Genomic DNA, 15,840 nt, shown 5'->3' with positions numbered 1-15,840 from the left:
AAGTTGTCTGTTACAGATGCCTGAAAAATGGAATTAAGGGATTGTGAGTTTTCTTAATCCTGCACGAGGTGCCTACAATCCTTCAAAATGCCTCACTTATAACACCTATCAAGCTGTGTATTAATTAAAGATTAAATTAATTATTAATTAAATTAATAAATTTCTGTTAAACTTCCCCCATTAGATGGTAAATTACCGAATAGCAAGAAGTATGTCTTATCACATCTGATTCTAGCAGTTATTCTAGTATCTGGTGAATGAGAGATTTCTATAAATGATTTCTGAATGATGGAATAGAAATAAGTGAATCCCTATTCCTTACCACTCTCAAGCAGGGCCTGAGGTTCCTGAGATACATGATTGGCTTGAGTTTCCATGGGTAGGGCTAGATGCCCTAGTTTCTGGTCTCCTATCTGAAGACTCAGCAGGAAGCAGATGTTGAATGAGAATGAGGAAGCACTGCAGAAGTAAAAGTTCAAAGATAATTTTAAAAACATCTCTTGAATACACAAAGAGGGGAATAAGCATCTCAGTTAATATCCACAATAGTAAGCATCCCAGCAACTGGGACTGGTCTTTTGATACTGGTGACACCCACTCCCTATAATGAAATTACACAAAGATCACAAAAAGGGCTTATCCCAACTCTCCTGACAACTCTCTGAGACTGGGCTCGAACTTAAGATCCTCCTGTCTCAATCTCTTGAGTTTACGCGATTACAGATGTGCACCACCACACCTGGCTTCTCAGTGATATTTATAAAAACAAAAAGTGAGTATATATATTCACAAGGATGAAAATAATAATCCCAGTTTCTGTGCTTCCTCTCACTGAGAAGGCAGCAGCTTTGTTTTATCTTCCTCTTCTAATAAGACATTTCTTTGGATCAGAATATAAGTCTCTCCAGCAGGGACCAAATTTTTTTTTTTTTAAACATAAGGTTCTTCATTATTCTGCTTTTATCCCCCACAAATGTCTTCACTCCTCAGTTGATATCATCAAAAAGTCTATTCTCTGTTTCTCTAGTAAGGTTTGAACCTCAAGTAGGAGTTTCTACTTCAGACAATGGCTGCGACATGATCAGTACATCCAGAATATTCAGCAGCCACCAGAGCATACAAACACAAAAACAAAACAAAAAATTACTCAAGGTTTTATCCACTACCTTTTATCTATTTAGTCATTTGCTCACATATTTGTTGAAAGCCAGCTATACTGCAAGGCACTATAGCAAGGAGTTTAAAAAAAAAAAATCAGAAATGCAAAAAAGTATCTGCTTCATCATTATAGGCTGCTTTATTTACCTAAGGCATAACAGCGCAAAGAGCCTTGTCCGAGAGTCACGAGAAAGCACACAAGTCTAGTTTGGGGATAGCAAGGATACAGTATGCTCAATGCCAATGTCAATGGCATTTCACAGTGGAAAACACTGAATCAGGCATGAGGCAGGCCCACTGGCAATCAAGGTGAGTCAGTCTCTTGCCACCATCACCCTCCTGGCTGTTTCAGAGCCAAGCATCTTTTTTTCCTATCAACCACCTTTACAGTTTCCAAGACTGTAAGCTGACACCCACAACAAGTCAACTCTTAGAACAAACTCTTAAGAAGCTGGAAACAGTGGTAGTTTCAGACATTCAGAAACTGAGGTGGAAGGTTAGCTTGAACCCATGAGCTCAAGACCATCCAGGGCAACACAGCAAGACCCCATCTTCAAAAACAAAACAAAACAACAAGCTTCCCTTAGAAAGGCAAGTCAAAGCTCTGAATCCAGAGAAAAAGGCAATACTCTCTCTTTACAACTGTGTTAAACAAAGCTGGAACTCAAAGGCATATTGTTGAAAACAAGTTCCCTGTGTCTGTATCAGTAAACAACGTTTCTCACAGAAAGAAACTCTCCATTGTGCCCCCAAAGCTTTGAGCCCAGACAGGGCCCTTCCCCTGCCCATCCCTTTCACTGGCGCTGCTCCTGGGGGCTAAGAAAGATCACTTGGCAGTGAGAATGGGTTATGAAAAACTTTACCTGTCTGGTCCTTTCCTTCTTTGAAGTTATTCCCTAGAATTCAAAGTCACAATGACTGAGAATCTAGCAGCCTCTATTCAAGTTCCTGGGAATTCTGATTTTAGTTGATGCCAATGCTACATGATTAAAGGGAAAAAGGAATATTCATGTAAACTTTATTTCTAATACAAATATTTAGATTAAAAAGAGGACATAACAATAATAAATACTGATTAATATTTTTAAAAAACTGATAATTCTGTTGCACCTGGAAAAATCTGAAATGCAGCTGAAGGTTCTCCAGGTGAACCTTCACCCAGGTTAAGAAGTTCCCATCATTCTGTCAGCTAACTTGCTGGACACACAGCTACTTCAACAGTGAGTCTGCTCCACCTGTGCACAGCATAGCATAGCTATGAGAGTACTTCAGGGATGCTAAAACCCATTCCAGGGGACCCTCACCTCCCCCCAGATCTAGTGCCCTAACTTCAACAGCTATTCAACAAACACTTGAAACCAAACAATGTCCACTCTCCACAGACGTCTCCTCTGGAGGGAAAATACCTTAACTTCCTCTAACTATTCCATGAATTTCAAGTTCATCATCCTGCTGTCCTCTTGTGGAGTTTACACATGCCCTTCAGAGCATAAACACCACTCTGTGTTCCATCCCACTTCCAAAGCAGATCAAATTAGGGATCAATATGATTGAAAACGAGAACCAGAGCCTATTGGATCACTCCCATAAAAGACACCACTTATGGGCGGCTCCCAGCGGGACAGTGCCCAGAATCTGAGTCTGCACCCGGCTCCCAGCCTTAGTTCTAATTGTTCACTCTCTGATCCATGAAGTCAGCTAAGTCAACTTCCTCTTCTGCCCAATAGCCGAAAACTATTACCATCAAACAACAGCGTCTGGGAGAAGCAGCAAGTTGAGGTCGCTGTCATCCACTGTCTTAGAGAGGGACTTTTAAACACTCGACCTGGGAGCTGTTTAAGCCACAAAATCAGAACTGGAGCCCCTTTCCTCCCTGCGCCACGCAAGGTCCGTGGTGTTTGTGTGTGTGTGCGTGTCTGTGTGTGTGTGTATGTGTGCATGTGCGCGTGTGTTGGGGTCCCCGGGGACCAGCTGTAGGGGAGGGAGGGGTGCCTCCCCGCACCCTGCTCCGGCGGGCCTGGGGATCCCCGCAGGCGGCAAGCCGCACGGACGTCACCCCCTTCCCCGGCGACCACAGCCTCCGCCTCACCGCGAGCCTCGGGGACAGACGGACTTACCCTAGAGACGGGGACAGGAGGTGGGGGAGGGGCGGACACGGACCAGGCCCGGTTGGACCCTGTCACAGACCCACACACCGGGGACAGAACAAAGAACGGAAGTTTCTTCGCGTTTCGCTTCCGGGTCATTCTTTTCACCAGCCACCCCCACGCCTCCGGCCCCCAACGCCCATTTGTTCTCTCTAGGAAAATGGGAGGGCCTCAACTCTCGATGGTTTGCTGACTCTGGGCAGAAGACCGACGGCTAGGGGCGAAGGCCCGAGCGCTAACACGGCATTCGGGGGCCTGTCGCCCCACGCAGGCGGCCGGCTGCGCCGCCTGCTGGCCGCGTCGAGGAAAAAGAGGCCGACAGAGGCCCTGGGCCTCAGGCATGTGCACCACGGTCTTGGGGGCAGTACCCTAGTGAGAATCTGAGCAAAAGATCAGATACCCCCTCAGATCTAGGCATCCCTTGTTTTTTTCAAGTCCTTATTATTCTGCTTATTCCGCTAGAGCAAGAAGAACAGGTCAGAGTAGGCAGTGTCAAGGAAAGAAAGATGGAAGTAGAGTGAAGTTCCTCGAACTGGGGTGGCTTGATTTGTAAAAAATTCTGCCAAGGACAGTCGTGGGGACAGGTCGTGGGCTCCCAGAACCTTCCATACGATCAATTCTATTGCTCTGGGGCTCAGTCCAGTTGTAGTTCACTCACGGTGTTTGTCCCAGAACCTGGCCTGATAACTCCCAGCAAGTTTTCAGAAGTCGTGCTACTGATTACTCCTGAACTGCTGTGCCAGGAACCAAGGGATGCTGAAGGTAGTCCATCAAGGTGGAGAAGATATTTAAACTTCTGTATGGGTTTTAAATAAAAGAAATTTTTTAAAATAAAGTTAAAAAGTAAGCCTCACCAAAATTCAGTGGAAGAATGGACACTGGTAGTCTTGCTTGGCCCTCATGTCGGAAGGCAGCAGTCTTCAGACAGGAGGCTAGAAGTGTGCGATGGCGGATCGGCACATTTTTCCAAAGTATGTGTGGAGACAGTTGTGAAAGCATCAACTTCCAGGTCCTCATTTTCTATAATACACCTTTAAAACTGATACCCTGCAAAACACTCTCATGGTTACTTAACCCCTTTCAAAGTGGCTTTCTCACTTGACAAAAAATAGACTCTTTATCCCCAAATCTTACAGTGGGGCTTTGCCCTGAGGGATCAGAACCTCTGAGCTATCCATCAAAAGGAATACGGAAATAGTTCAAAGAGACATCACCTCTTTCTTATCAAAAAGAAAAAGGCAGGAATGTTAGGGAGAACTTGACACAGGAATGCCATTCTGAAGCATAGCCTCCATCTTAGAACAAGAGTCACCTCATAGTCACTCTGACTCAGCTTGACCTTAAACCCCAGATAATATTCCATCATCATGAAAAGAAAGGAAATCATTATCTGGGACTAGAATCCTGAAAACACCTGATTCAATATAGAACAGTGACCACCTCAAAGAATGGATGTGACTCCACAAGAATCCTTCTCTGACAACCTTCTAGCAATGGGCTAACCTCAAAAATTCCCCTACTCCCTCATACTCCTATAACTTTCTGAGGCTGTAAGCAGAAGAGGGGTCTCGGTCTCCACTGTGCTCCCCTCCACAGATTTGTTCCTGAATAAACCAGTGTAACTGCTGAGCCACCTCTCCTCTCTCTTTATTTCCTTCATTCAGTTCTTTCCTTACAAAAAAGACTCACATCTTCCCTTGGACAAAGAGCAGGCTTGCTACTGCCTGCTGTAAAAGCTGTTCATTTCCCCATCTCAGCTGCAAAGCAACCTACTGCATGTGTAGGGCTCCATCTGGGCCCATACATCTCCCATGGGAAGCAAAGGGAACCAAACAAATTTGCTGGTGCTTATGTTGCTTGTTGTTCTATAAAGTCCTTTGTCTCTGAATCAGGATTTTTGTGTTTTCTGCCAATAACCATGAATCATTAACAGGCTAACTTATTAAAGCATGTAAGCCAAATCCCAAACTCAATAGCTTTGGCAACAAGAATTGGATACCAATAGACACGGTTCTCTGGAACAGGAAGTAAAACATGGGTCAGGATTAGAGATAAAAGAAGTCTCTCTGGGATCCAACAGCAAAAGCCTTCGCTCAAGTGAAGGGTGGGGAGAGAGTCAGGATCTCCTACCATTGTACTTGATAACAAACAAAAGTGGGGTCATGGTTTAGAGGCTGAGCAGTGTGAAAGGTTGCCCAAATGGTACCACAAGTTTGTCTGATTATGAGATAGGGGGCTAGTAGAGAAGCTGGGGCCTTCATCAGGGAGCAAAATATAAATAGAATAAATAAGCCCTGCTGCCCTGGAAGACCTACCCTTATGCTAAAACCAGGCAAGCTTTCAGGGATGATATGACAATGGGGGCAGCAACACAACACCCAGCATCCCCCCTAAAAAAATTAAGGTGGACTGCTTTTAAAAAGTTACTTCTGGGGGATAGGAAAGGTAGCAGAATACAACAATTACTAATAGGGCATTATGTAAAATTGTGGATGTGTAACCGACGTGATTCTGCAATCTGCATTTGGGGTAAAATTGGGGGTTCATAACCCACTTCAATCTAATGTATGAAATATGATGTCAAGAGCTTTGTAATGTTGTGAACAACCAATAAAAAAATAAATAAAAAAAAGAAAAAAAAAGAAAGATAAAAAAAAAAGTTACTTCTGTGTAGGTCATGCACTACCAGATCAAAAAGCATAACTCCTATAGCCCCTCTGCAGTCTCCACATGCCCAGCAGGCAGGCTGGCTGGCTTCCCCCCTGATCTTTCAGCCCAGGGTGATGAGGCGAAGGAGTAAGATTAGCAGAGTTTCCTGATGGCTGTCATATGCTCCAGTTCTTGACATGCCTGTGTTAGATTTCTCTGGTTCCTGTAGGGGAAAGCTACCCAGATTCAACAGTAGGGCTCCATGTTTTATAGTAGGAAGCAGTGGGACAAGAGCTTGCACTCAGACCCAAGTGTTAGAGAAAACTCTCCCATTCAGGGGTGATAGTGGGACTTGAGGATCACTCCTCAAGCCACTTCCATTTTCCCCTCCCAAGTGGTCTGGCAAGAACAGTAAGGAATCCAGAGAAGGAAATCCCAGCTTTATTTTCAAATGATTGCAGCCCAGGTACTCAGGTCATTTTCACCATCACAGTGCCACCTGCTGGAAATGGCCACCACACACACCCCTTTTGAAAAACCAATTACTCTGTTATCCAAGGCTTGGCACTCTTCAGACTGAAATTCTCATTTGTATGGAGACAAGTAGAACCAGATGATTTTTAAAAACAGGAAGAGTCTAAAAGGCATTGCTAGCCAAATGGAAATTGTGTACTTAAGAGAGCAGTCATCCCCTGGTCCTAAGCAGCAGCATCTGAGTTTTATATGAAAAACTGACAGTTATGGGATTGGGAGAAACCCACTAAGGCAGAGATGTGGATCAATGGGTACTACCAGTCTCAGAGATTCCCCTAAATGCCTGGGCCTCGTTCACTAATTGCTTAGCTAAGTTTTACCTGATAGGGTTCATTGGGCTGCTGTGGCTGTGTAACCACAGGAACAGCATGTAAACGGAAAGTGGACACCACTGCTCTGCTCTATAGGCAAAGAGCTCAAAGCTGTCCCTTTCCTAGTCTGGTTAACATGGCCCTGGATGAGCCTTCCCACATTTTACTGAATTGAGCTGTTGTGAATGGCCTTGTTGCTTGGTTTATCACTTAGAAAAGTACACAGAAAATTAAAGACACATTCTTTGGGGCCATAAGCTAAGGAAGCAAATCTTACCTGCTATCTGACAGTTGGGTAAATTCATGTGATTATTGAAGGTGGGGACCTGTTCTCTGATCAGAATGGTTGGCACCAAGATGCTGGCCAAACATACACCATTCAGAAGCCCCTTCCTGCTCTGGGTCAACAGATAGCATGGGACCTTTGACACCTATTATAGAAGCTACTCTTGGTGCCTGTTTAGGTTTGGATTTGAAATGTCCCCTGAAGACTCATGTGATGAAGGATTGATCCCCAGGTGCATCAATGTTCAGAGGTAAGAATTTAGAGGAATGATTGGATCACGAAGGCTCTGACTTCATCAGATTAATCCATTGAGGGATTCATAACTGAGTAGACTACTGGGAGATAGTGGAAACTGCAGGTGGGACTTGTTGAAAGGAGTGGATTCTTGGGAGCATGCCCTTAACTCCTTTATCCCTTTGTCTGCTTTCTGGTCACCACCAGGTGACTAGCTTTGCTCCTTGACTTCTTTCTACTATGATGTTTGGTCTCACCATAGGCCCAGAAATAAAGGAACCAGCTGACTATGGACTGAAACCTCTGACACCATGAGCCAAAATAAATTTTTACTCCTTCAAGTTGTTTTTTGTTAGATATTTTGTTAACAGCAGCGAAACACTAACACGGGGCCTCACTTCTGTCCACACTTTTGTTACTGGGGATTGAGCCCAGGGGCATTTTACCACTGAGCTACATCCCCAGTTCTGTTTATTTTTTTTTATTTTGCTACCAGGTCTCACTGTTTCTGAGGCTGGCCTTGAACTTGTGATCCTCCTGCCTTAGACTCCCAACTTGCTGGGATTATAGGTGTGCACCACTGCCCCTGGCCTCTGTCCACACTTTTTCAGTTTACTGTGTGCCTGATCCAGTCCAACCCATAGACTCAGGCCACATCCTCTGGCCCTCTGGTCCTAGAAACTACACTGTCTCATATTTTAGGGTTTCCAGGCCCTCTGCAGTCTACCATCATTGTGCCTTTTGTTGCAAAGACCACTCAACATTGGGTCTGTAATCAAGGTGTTCAGTGGACACTCCACACTACCCATTATTGTGATATCTGATTGTCAAGCACTGGAGCAGCCTCATCCAACATCAGTTCTACCTCCTTACCTCCTCTTGGAGGTCAGGAAGACAGTCTAGTCACTGAACATGACCTTCTTCCAAAAAGTTCTTTTCTTCTTGTCCATCTCTTGGGTAATGAGCAGTATGAAAGGGGTGGGTGCTTTACAGACTTATTTTGAAATTTTGAATTTTTTATTTTTTTGGTACTGGGTATTGAATCCAAGAACATTTTACCACTGAGATACATCCCCAGGCCTTTCTTTTTCTTTTTTTCTTTCTTTCTTTTTTTTCTTTTTTTTTTTTTTTTGAGAGAGAGAGAGAGAGAGAGAGAGAGAATTTTTTAATATTTATTTTTCGGTGGACACAACATCTTTATTTTATTTTTATGTGGTGCTGAGGATTGAACCCAGTGCCGTGCACATGCCAGGTGAGCACACTACTGCTTGAGCCACATCCTCACCCCTTGAGCCATATCCCCAGCCCCCCAGGCCTTTTTATTTTTTATTTTGATACAGGATCTAAGTTGCTGAGGCTGACCTTGAACTTGTGATTCTCCTGCCTCAGTCTTCCAGAGTTGTGAGGATCACAGGCATGCATAAACACACCCAGGGAAAAATTAGGATATTTGCCTGACACTTCTTGGCACAATTCTTTTTTCTCTCAATGGCTACTCCAGGCCTGCATGAGTAGCAGACCCTTTTGGTGCAACCCAGCCAAAAGTCTGGCCTAGGAGATTCAAACTTAAATTTTGGTCCAGCCACCAGGATTCTCTTGTTGAATTGACATGGTCATGGAGCACAAAGATAACAACCACTTGATTGAGGACTCTGCTCTCTGGCTCCCCCAAAACATGCCATGGCCAGTTGAACAATGGATATCCACACCCTAAAAACTAAATAAACACACACAAATAAGAAAAAAGGATATCCACATCCTAATCCCCCAAACCCATGAGTATCGGTCTATTATAGCAAAAGGGATTTTACAAATGTGATTAAGTTAAGAATCTTGAGATGGGGAGATGATCCTGGATTATCCCAGTGAATCCAATGTAATCACAAGTGTCCTTATAAGAAGGAGTCCAAGAGTGATTTCATTATAGAAGAAGGTGATATGATGATGGGGAGCAGAGGGACAGAGAAAATGCCAAGAGCTATTTTACTATAGAAGAAGGTGATGAAGCTAACCTTCAACCCTAATTGCAGATGCCAACTTACTTAATGCTTTAAAGATGGAAGAAGGGGGCTGGGGCTGCAGTTCAGTGGTAAAGTGCTTGCCTCGCATGTGTGAGGCACTGGGTTCGATCTTCAATACCACATAAAAATAAAGATACTCTGTGCTCATCTACAAATAAATAAATGTTTAAAAAAAAAAAGGTGGAAGAAGGGGCCGTAAACCAAGGAATACAGCACTAGAAGCTGGAAAAGGCCAGGGAATAGGTTTTCTTTTAGTAAGGGCATGGCCCTGCAGACACCCTAGTTTCAGGCCAGGGACACCTATTTCAGATTTCTGACATCTAGAACTACAAGAGGGTACACTGGTGTGATATTAAGTAATTAATGTATGGTGATTTGCTATGCAGCAGCAGCTGCATAAAAGTGGGGGTGTAACAGGTCTTTGTAGATATATTCCCTTATCTCACTCTTACCTGACCAGTCTGGATAAAAGGTTCAGATGCAGATAGGGAGCGACAGGAGACAAGGCTGTTGGGATTTGAGGCACTAAGTTTCAGGCCATGGAAGGAAAGCAACTACTCCAGCCCCTTAGGGAACCACAGTTCCTACTACTCCCCTAAACTTTGCTCAGGTAGCTATAACAAAATACCACAGACTAGGGCTAGGGTTGTGGCTCAGTGGTAGAGCACTTGCCGAGCATTTGATTCCTGACACCACAGAAAAATAAAGAAATAAAATAAAGGTAGTGTGTCCATTTGGAGGCTGGAAGTTCAAGGTCAAGATACTGGCTGATTTGATAGTGAGGGGTGCTTCTTGGCTTGCAGTTTTCAAACAGCAGAGAAAGAGAGAGAAGAGAGCTCTTTCTTGTCTTTTCTTACAAGGCCACTAATCTCATCACGACCTAACAACCTTCTGAAGGCCCCACCTCTAAGTACCATCACACTGGGGGCTATGAATGGAGCTGGACATGAACATTTAACTCATAACAGACCCTGGGAAATGTGGGGAGGAGAATCACTTCATAATCTCTTTGTTGGGATCCAGCTCCTCAACCTGGTAAATACCATCACAATGCTCTGAGTCAATCTACAGTCTTGACTCTGTGGGTTTGCCACCCCCCAGCCCGCGTGCAATGGAAAAAAAAAATGTGGATGAAGTATGTCACCATCAAATCCTCTCAACCTCCCACCCCCTACCCAATAGGAACACAAATACCTTGTTTTGGATTCACTGATATAATTTCATGTGTTTCTCCTGATACCCAAGCATCCCTGAGTCAGCAAATCCTGTTGCCTCTACCTTCCAAGTGTATCCTGAATTCAATCAGGATTCCCTGAGCTGCGGAGAGGGTCATGCAGTCAAAGTAGCAACAGCACTGGAAGCTCTGTGAGGGCAGCTAAGTGAAGGGGGCAAGTGGGCACTAAAACCCAACCTCAGCTGCTGAAGCAATGTGTTTCAATGTGCTCAAAGGCAGGTAGGTAGCTCCGGGCCTGAGTCATCTCCCACCTCCACCCCTACTGCCCTGGTCCAAGCCGCATTCATATTTCATTTGGATTACAAAAATAGCTCCAGCATCCCATGCTTCATCTTCTGCTCCCCAACTGCCAATTTCCATACATCAACCTGAATGACTCTTTACTTCTTAGTTTATGCCTTGTTTTTTTTTTTAATGATCCTTTCAAAGTATGAGTCAAAATCATGTCACTCTATTTGCATTTCACTCAGACTGAAAGCCAAAGACCTTCTCATGGCCTATGTGGCTTCCAGTGCTGTTGCTACTTTGACTTCATGGCTTATTACTCTCCCTTTAATTCATTCCTTCCTGCCACTTTATTGTTATTCCTGGAATATATCTGCTTCAAGACCTTCACCCTTGTCCTCTCTGCTTGGAATACTCTTCACCAGATATCCTCATGCCTTTCTCCTTCACTCCATTCAGATCTCTACCCTTCCATGTTAAACAGCACTTGCCAATCCCTCTTAATATCTTCATGTATTGTTACTGTCTGCTTTCTACAATCAGAGTATAAGCTCCATGAGGTCAAAACTTTGTTTTGTTCAATGTTATCTCCCCAGCACCTGGAACTGTGCCTGCCACGTAGTAGACACTCCTAAATATTTGTTAAATGAATGTTGGATGAATGGATGGATAACCACTAACACACCTCAAGAGGAACAATTGCTTGACAACACCACAGATAGAACCAAGTGGTGACCCAGGTTGGACTCTCTCCTGCAGGTCTCACTGCATTCTTACCTTTTCTTCTCAGACCCTCTGATCTATTCCCCACCAGCCTAGTTACCTCCACCCAATGGAAGGAAAAGTTAAAACAACAGACTGATGCACTATGTGTAATTTTGTTGGAAGCTAAAAAGAGAATGGAGAGCTAACTTGAGTGGTTTTTTGTTGGTTGGTTGGTTAGTTTGATTTGGTTTGGTACTGGGGAATGAATCCAGGGGTGCTTCGTGGTGGTGGGGGGTATGTATATGTGTGCACGTGCCCTTAGCACCACAGAGATGGAATTCAGGGGCACTCTACCACTGAGCCACATCCCCAGCCCTATTTTATATTTTATTTAGAGACAGGGTCTCACTGAATTCCTTAGCACCTTGCTTTTGCTGAGGCTGGCTTTGAAGTCATGATCCTCTTGTCTCAGCCTCCCAAGTCACTGGAATTTCAAGTGAGTGCTACCATGCCCAGCTGTAGTCTTTCTTTCTTTAATACATGTATTTTTAAGAAGTGTTTAGTAAGTTTACTTCTGAAGCATGTACAATCAACTGATTCAATTTCATAAGTTTCACAATGATCACTGCTTAGGAGTTATATAATTATTTGACCAATGTTGCAAAAGCATTTGGAATAACAAAAAGGCAAAGGAGCACTTTTATGTGAGATAGCAATGCAAACTATCAAAGGTTAACATTAAACTGTTTCTTATCTTTTTATTGTAGCCTTCAAATTCAATGCTGTACTCCTTAGAAGCTGCCTACATTTTTCCTGACCTTATTTTTTCTAAAGAGAAGTTAGGCATATTTACTTTTCTATGAAAACTCAGTTGGTCCAGATCTCCTAAGTTTTTCACTGGAGAGTAGAATGAGATTAACTCTCTTTTAACTTCTCCTTGCCTAGAAGATCCCTCTCCCTAGGGATTTTTTCTGATGGCTTCCTTTGAAGGTAGTTGGTCCTTCATTCAGACTCCTAAGTGGGGAAATTGCCTAACTCCCTTGTAAGTCATCTTCATCATCAGAAAGTATCTCCTGGTACCAGACTAGGCTTTACCAGATACAAGTCTCTACCTGCCTTCTAGGGGCTTAAACTTCAGATGAAGGTACGGAGATATACTAAAAGAGCCAGATCAGTAAACTAGAGAGGCAGCAGAAGGGACAGCATATGTAACTTGCTGGGGTATTCACTCAAAAAATTATTTAGGTGCTAATGTGTTAGGCACCATGTTGAGTCACAGGGGATAAAGTTATAAACAAATGTAAGGTATTAGTCCTTTAAAGCGTGAGAAAGTGAGGCGTGTGAAAACACAAAAGGGCCAGTGCAGCTGAAGCATGAGAACCAAAGCCTGGAAAAGCTGAGGCACGGCAGGGTTGACAAGCAGGGGCCAGATCACGCAGTGCCTTGCAGGGTGTGGTCCGAAATCTGGATTTCGTTCTACAACAGCCTTCAGAACGGGGCATCCTTACCCCAATTTTACTCATGAGGAAGATCAGGTTGGGGGCGCAGACGAGAGGCACAGCGGCGTCACCGAAAATCGGCTCGAAAACCAGTCGAGCTCCGGGACCTAGAAGCCGCTCGCGGCGGGCGCGGGCAGGGACTGGCCCCGCGCGCCACGCGGACACTGGGCATGCGCGGCTCGCCGACGGAAGCCGGGAAGGAAGGGGGCGGGGCCGACTCTGGCGGGCGCGGGGAAAATGGCGGCGGCGAACGGGACCGGAGGAAGCAGCGGGATGGAGGTGGATGCAGCAGGTAACGGGCGGTGCGGGCGGCTTCTGGAGACACCTTTCCGGGGTGCGTTAAGGCCGTCCTCGACTCCTGGGAGAAGCGACATCTCTCCCCGGGTAACTTGCGGGAAGGATGTACGGCCCGGGCTCTGCCGTTCCCCACTCCCATCTCCAGGGAAGAACGTGGGGCGCGGACTCTCACCCTTTTTCCTTTTCCTCCGCCTTTAGTAGTCCCCAGTGTGACGGCCTCCGGAGTGACTGGGAGTGTTTCAGTCGCTCTTCATCCCCTTGTCATTCTCAACATCTCAGACCACTGGATCCGCATGCGCTCCCAGGAGGGGCGACCTGTGCAGGGTGAGTGTTCTGCATAACACCCAATGCAGCTCCTTGGTCTCCTCCTTCACTCTTTCCCCCTTCCTTTACTGAAGCTAATCCCCCCCCACCCCTAAATCACTGTTTCTCCAATATTTGGTTCACACTGGACCTCAGACCCTCAGGTGATTAGGGAAAATTTTAAGATTCCTTACCCTCATCTCCTACATGTTGTTCTCTCCCTAGTGATTGGGGCTCTGATCGGGAAGCAGGAGGGCCGAAATATTGAAGTGATGAACTCCTTTGAGCTGCTGTCCCACACCGTGGAAGAGAAGATTATCATTGACAAGGAATATTATTACACCAAGGAGGAGCAGTGTGAGAGGGGAACAGAAGTGGGGAAGAGGGTGGGAGTTTAAAAAAGAAAAGTTCAAGGTGGACAATATCAAGAGGGCTGGGAAGGAATAAACAGGAGAGAAGATTTAGAACAGGAGGGAAGATTAAGGGAGAGTAGCTCTCAGAAAAAGAACACATTCAGGTATCCCCCACAAGAAAAGTGAAAAATGAAAGAAGCCTGGGTAGAAAAGAGTAATTGTTCTAAACCTAGCCACGAATTGAGGAGGGAGGGAGAAATTGTGGAAATAAATCAGGAGCTTCAAACTAAGGAAGGATGGTTTAAGGGAATACTGTGTGCTCTGGCCCCTTCCTCTCCAGTTAAACAGGTATTCAAGGAGCTGGAGTTTCTGGGTTGGTATACCACAGGGGGGCCGCCTGACCCCTCCGACATCCACGTCCATAAGCAGGTATACACACTCACATGTGCATGCTTGGGCAGAGAATAGAGGATGAGGGGAAGAAGAAAGATGAGGTGTTGACTTCCCTGTGCATGACTCTCTTCTAGGTGTGCGAGATAATTGAGAGCCCCCTCTTTCTTAAGTTGAACCCTATGACCAAGCACACAGATGTGAGTATTAATGACCCCAGGCTTGCTTGTCATTCTTGTCTATCATTGTTCTTATTTTGTATCCTCATCCCATGTTATGTTTTACTGTGACATCTCTTCTCTATTGGGGAATGTCAGAGTTGAATCTCCATGCTGTCACCTATAAGCTGTGACTTTGGGCTAGTCACTTAAGCTCTGAGAGGCATTTTCATGTCAGATTGGGATTATCCCTATCTCACCAAGTTATTGGGGAAATTTGATAAGAAAATGTGTGAAAGAACCCAGTTCAACTTTTGGCACATAGTGAGGTTCAGGAGCTAATAGCTGTTCTTCATTTGTCATTTACAGCTTCCCGTCAGTGTTTTTGAGTCTGTCATTGATATAATCAATGGAGAGGTAATACCTGACCCTTCAACCTTCAAATCCTGCTTTTGTCCTATTTCCTGCTTTTGACTCTCTCTCTGTGGGATGTTCTGCCCTGTAGGCCACAATGCTGTTTGCTGAGCTGACCTATACTTTGGCCACAGAGGAAGCTGAACGCATTGGTGTAGACCATGTTGCCCGAATGACAGCAACAGGCAGCGGAGAGAACTCCACTGGTAAGGGAGGTGATTTCTTTGAAGCAGGGATGCAAGGTGTGACCATATGCCTTCTTACCCTTCATCTGTCCCCCTGTAGTGGCTGAACACCTGATAGCACAGCATAGTGCCATTAAGATGCTGCACAGCCGTGTCAAGCTCATCTTGGAGTATGTCAAGGCCTCTGAAGCAGGTAGGGCAGGTGCCTTCCTGGCACTCATCCTTTCTTTCCCTCCTGAGGAATGGACAGCGTCCATATCAGTGCAGCCTCTTTGTGCCCTTAGGAGAGGTCCCCTTTAACCATGAGATCCTGCGGGAGGCCTATGCTCTCTGTCACTGCCTCCCAGTGCTCAGCACAGACAAGTTCAAGACAGACTTTTATGATGTGAGTGTAAAATCCCATGTGGGGAGGTGGGGTTTACACCTTTTTGCAGGCACATGTGAGGGACCCCCTGGGGAACTGGTTCTTTTATTCCCTCCCAGCAATGCAACGATGTGGGACTCATGGCTTACCTCGGCACGATCACCAAAACTTGCAACACCATGAACCAGTTTGTGAACAAGTTCAACGTTCTCTACGACCGACAAGGCATCGGCAGGCGAATGAGGGGGCTCTTCTTCTGAGGGTACTTGAAGGGATCATACACAGGGGTCAGACAACTGCCCCAAAGGGGCCGGGCACTACACTCCCTTCAGAAACTGCTGTCATTAATAAAAGGAGCAGCCCCTACGTACCC

The 15,840-nt window shown here is 45.2% G+C and overlaps 2 protein-coding genes across 8 annotated transcripts in view; one reads left to right on the top strand and one right to left on the bottom strand.

Moving 5' to 3' along the window:
- ZNF3 (zinc finger protein 3) overlaps window positions 1-13,175 on the bottom strand; it is a 27,167-nt gene extending 13,992 nt beyond the window's left edge. For 2 of the 7 annotated variants that reach the window (XR_014022373.1, XM_081296813.1), the window contains exons 1-3: window positions 3,276-4,089; window positions 2,022-2,137; window positions 323-459 (exon numbers count right to left, since the gene is read on the bottom strand). Coding sequence is in view for 6 of the 7 variants with exons in the window: in XM_081296813.1 (XP_081152939.1) it covers window positions 323-377 (55 nt within the window). In the remaining variant the exon portion in view is untranslated. Of the gene's footprint in view, window positions 1-322; window positions 460-2,021; window positions 2,138-2,268; window positions 2,394-3,275; window positions 4,090-4,159; window positions 4,353-13,012 lie in introns of those variants that run through there. The other 5 variants (XM_081296816.1, XM_081296815.1, XM_081296817.1 and 2 more) reach the window with 5 other exon arrangements.
- COPS6 (COP9 signalosome subunit 6) lies at window positions 13,174-15,840 on the top strand (the record flags this gene model as incomplete). The annotated part of the gene is given in 11 exon segments (XM_081296826.1): window positions 13,174-13,206; window positions 13,208-13,295; window positions 13,499-13,624; window positions 13,829-13,960; window positions 14,297-14,385; window positions 14,484-14,546; window positions 14,874-14,921; window positions 15,010-15,124; window positions 15,204-15,296; window positions 15,388-15,488; window positions 15,587-15,840. Coding segments are annotated over 11 exon segments (1,029 nt in total). The 3' UTR covers window positions 15,728-15,840.

This window comes from Spermophilus citellus (genome assembly GCF_964194105.1).
Source record: "Spermophilus citellus genome assembly, chromosome: 6".
In the NCBI taxonomy this organism is placed as follows: domain Eukaryota; kingdom Metazoa; phylum Chordata; class Mammalia; order Rodentia; family Sciuridae; genus Spermophilus; species Spermophilus citellus.
This window is presented reverse-complemented; position numbering and strand designations above follow the sequence as displayed.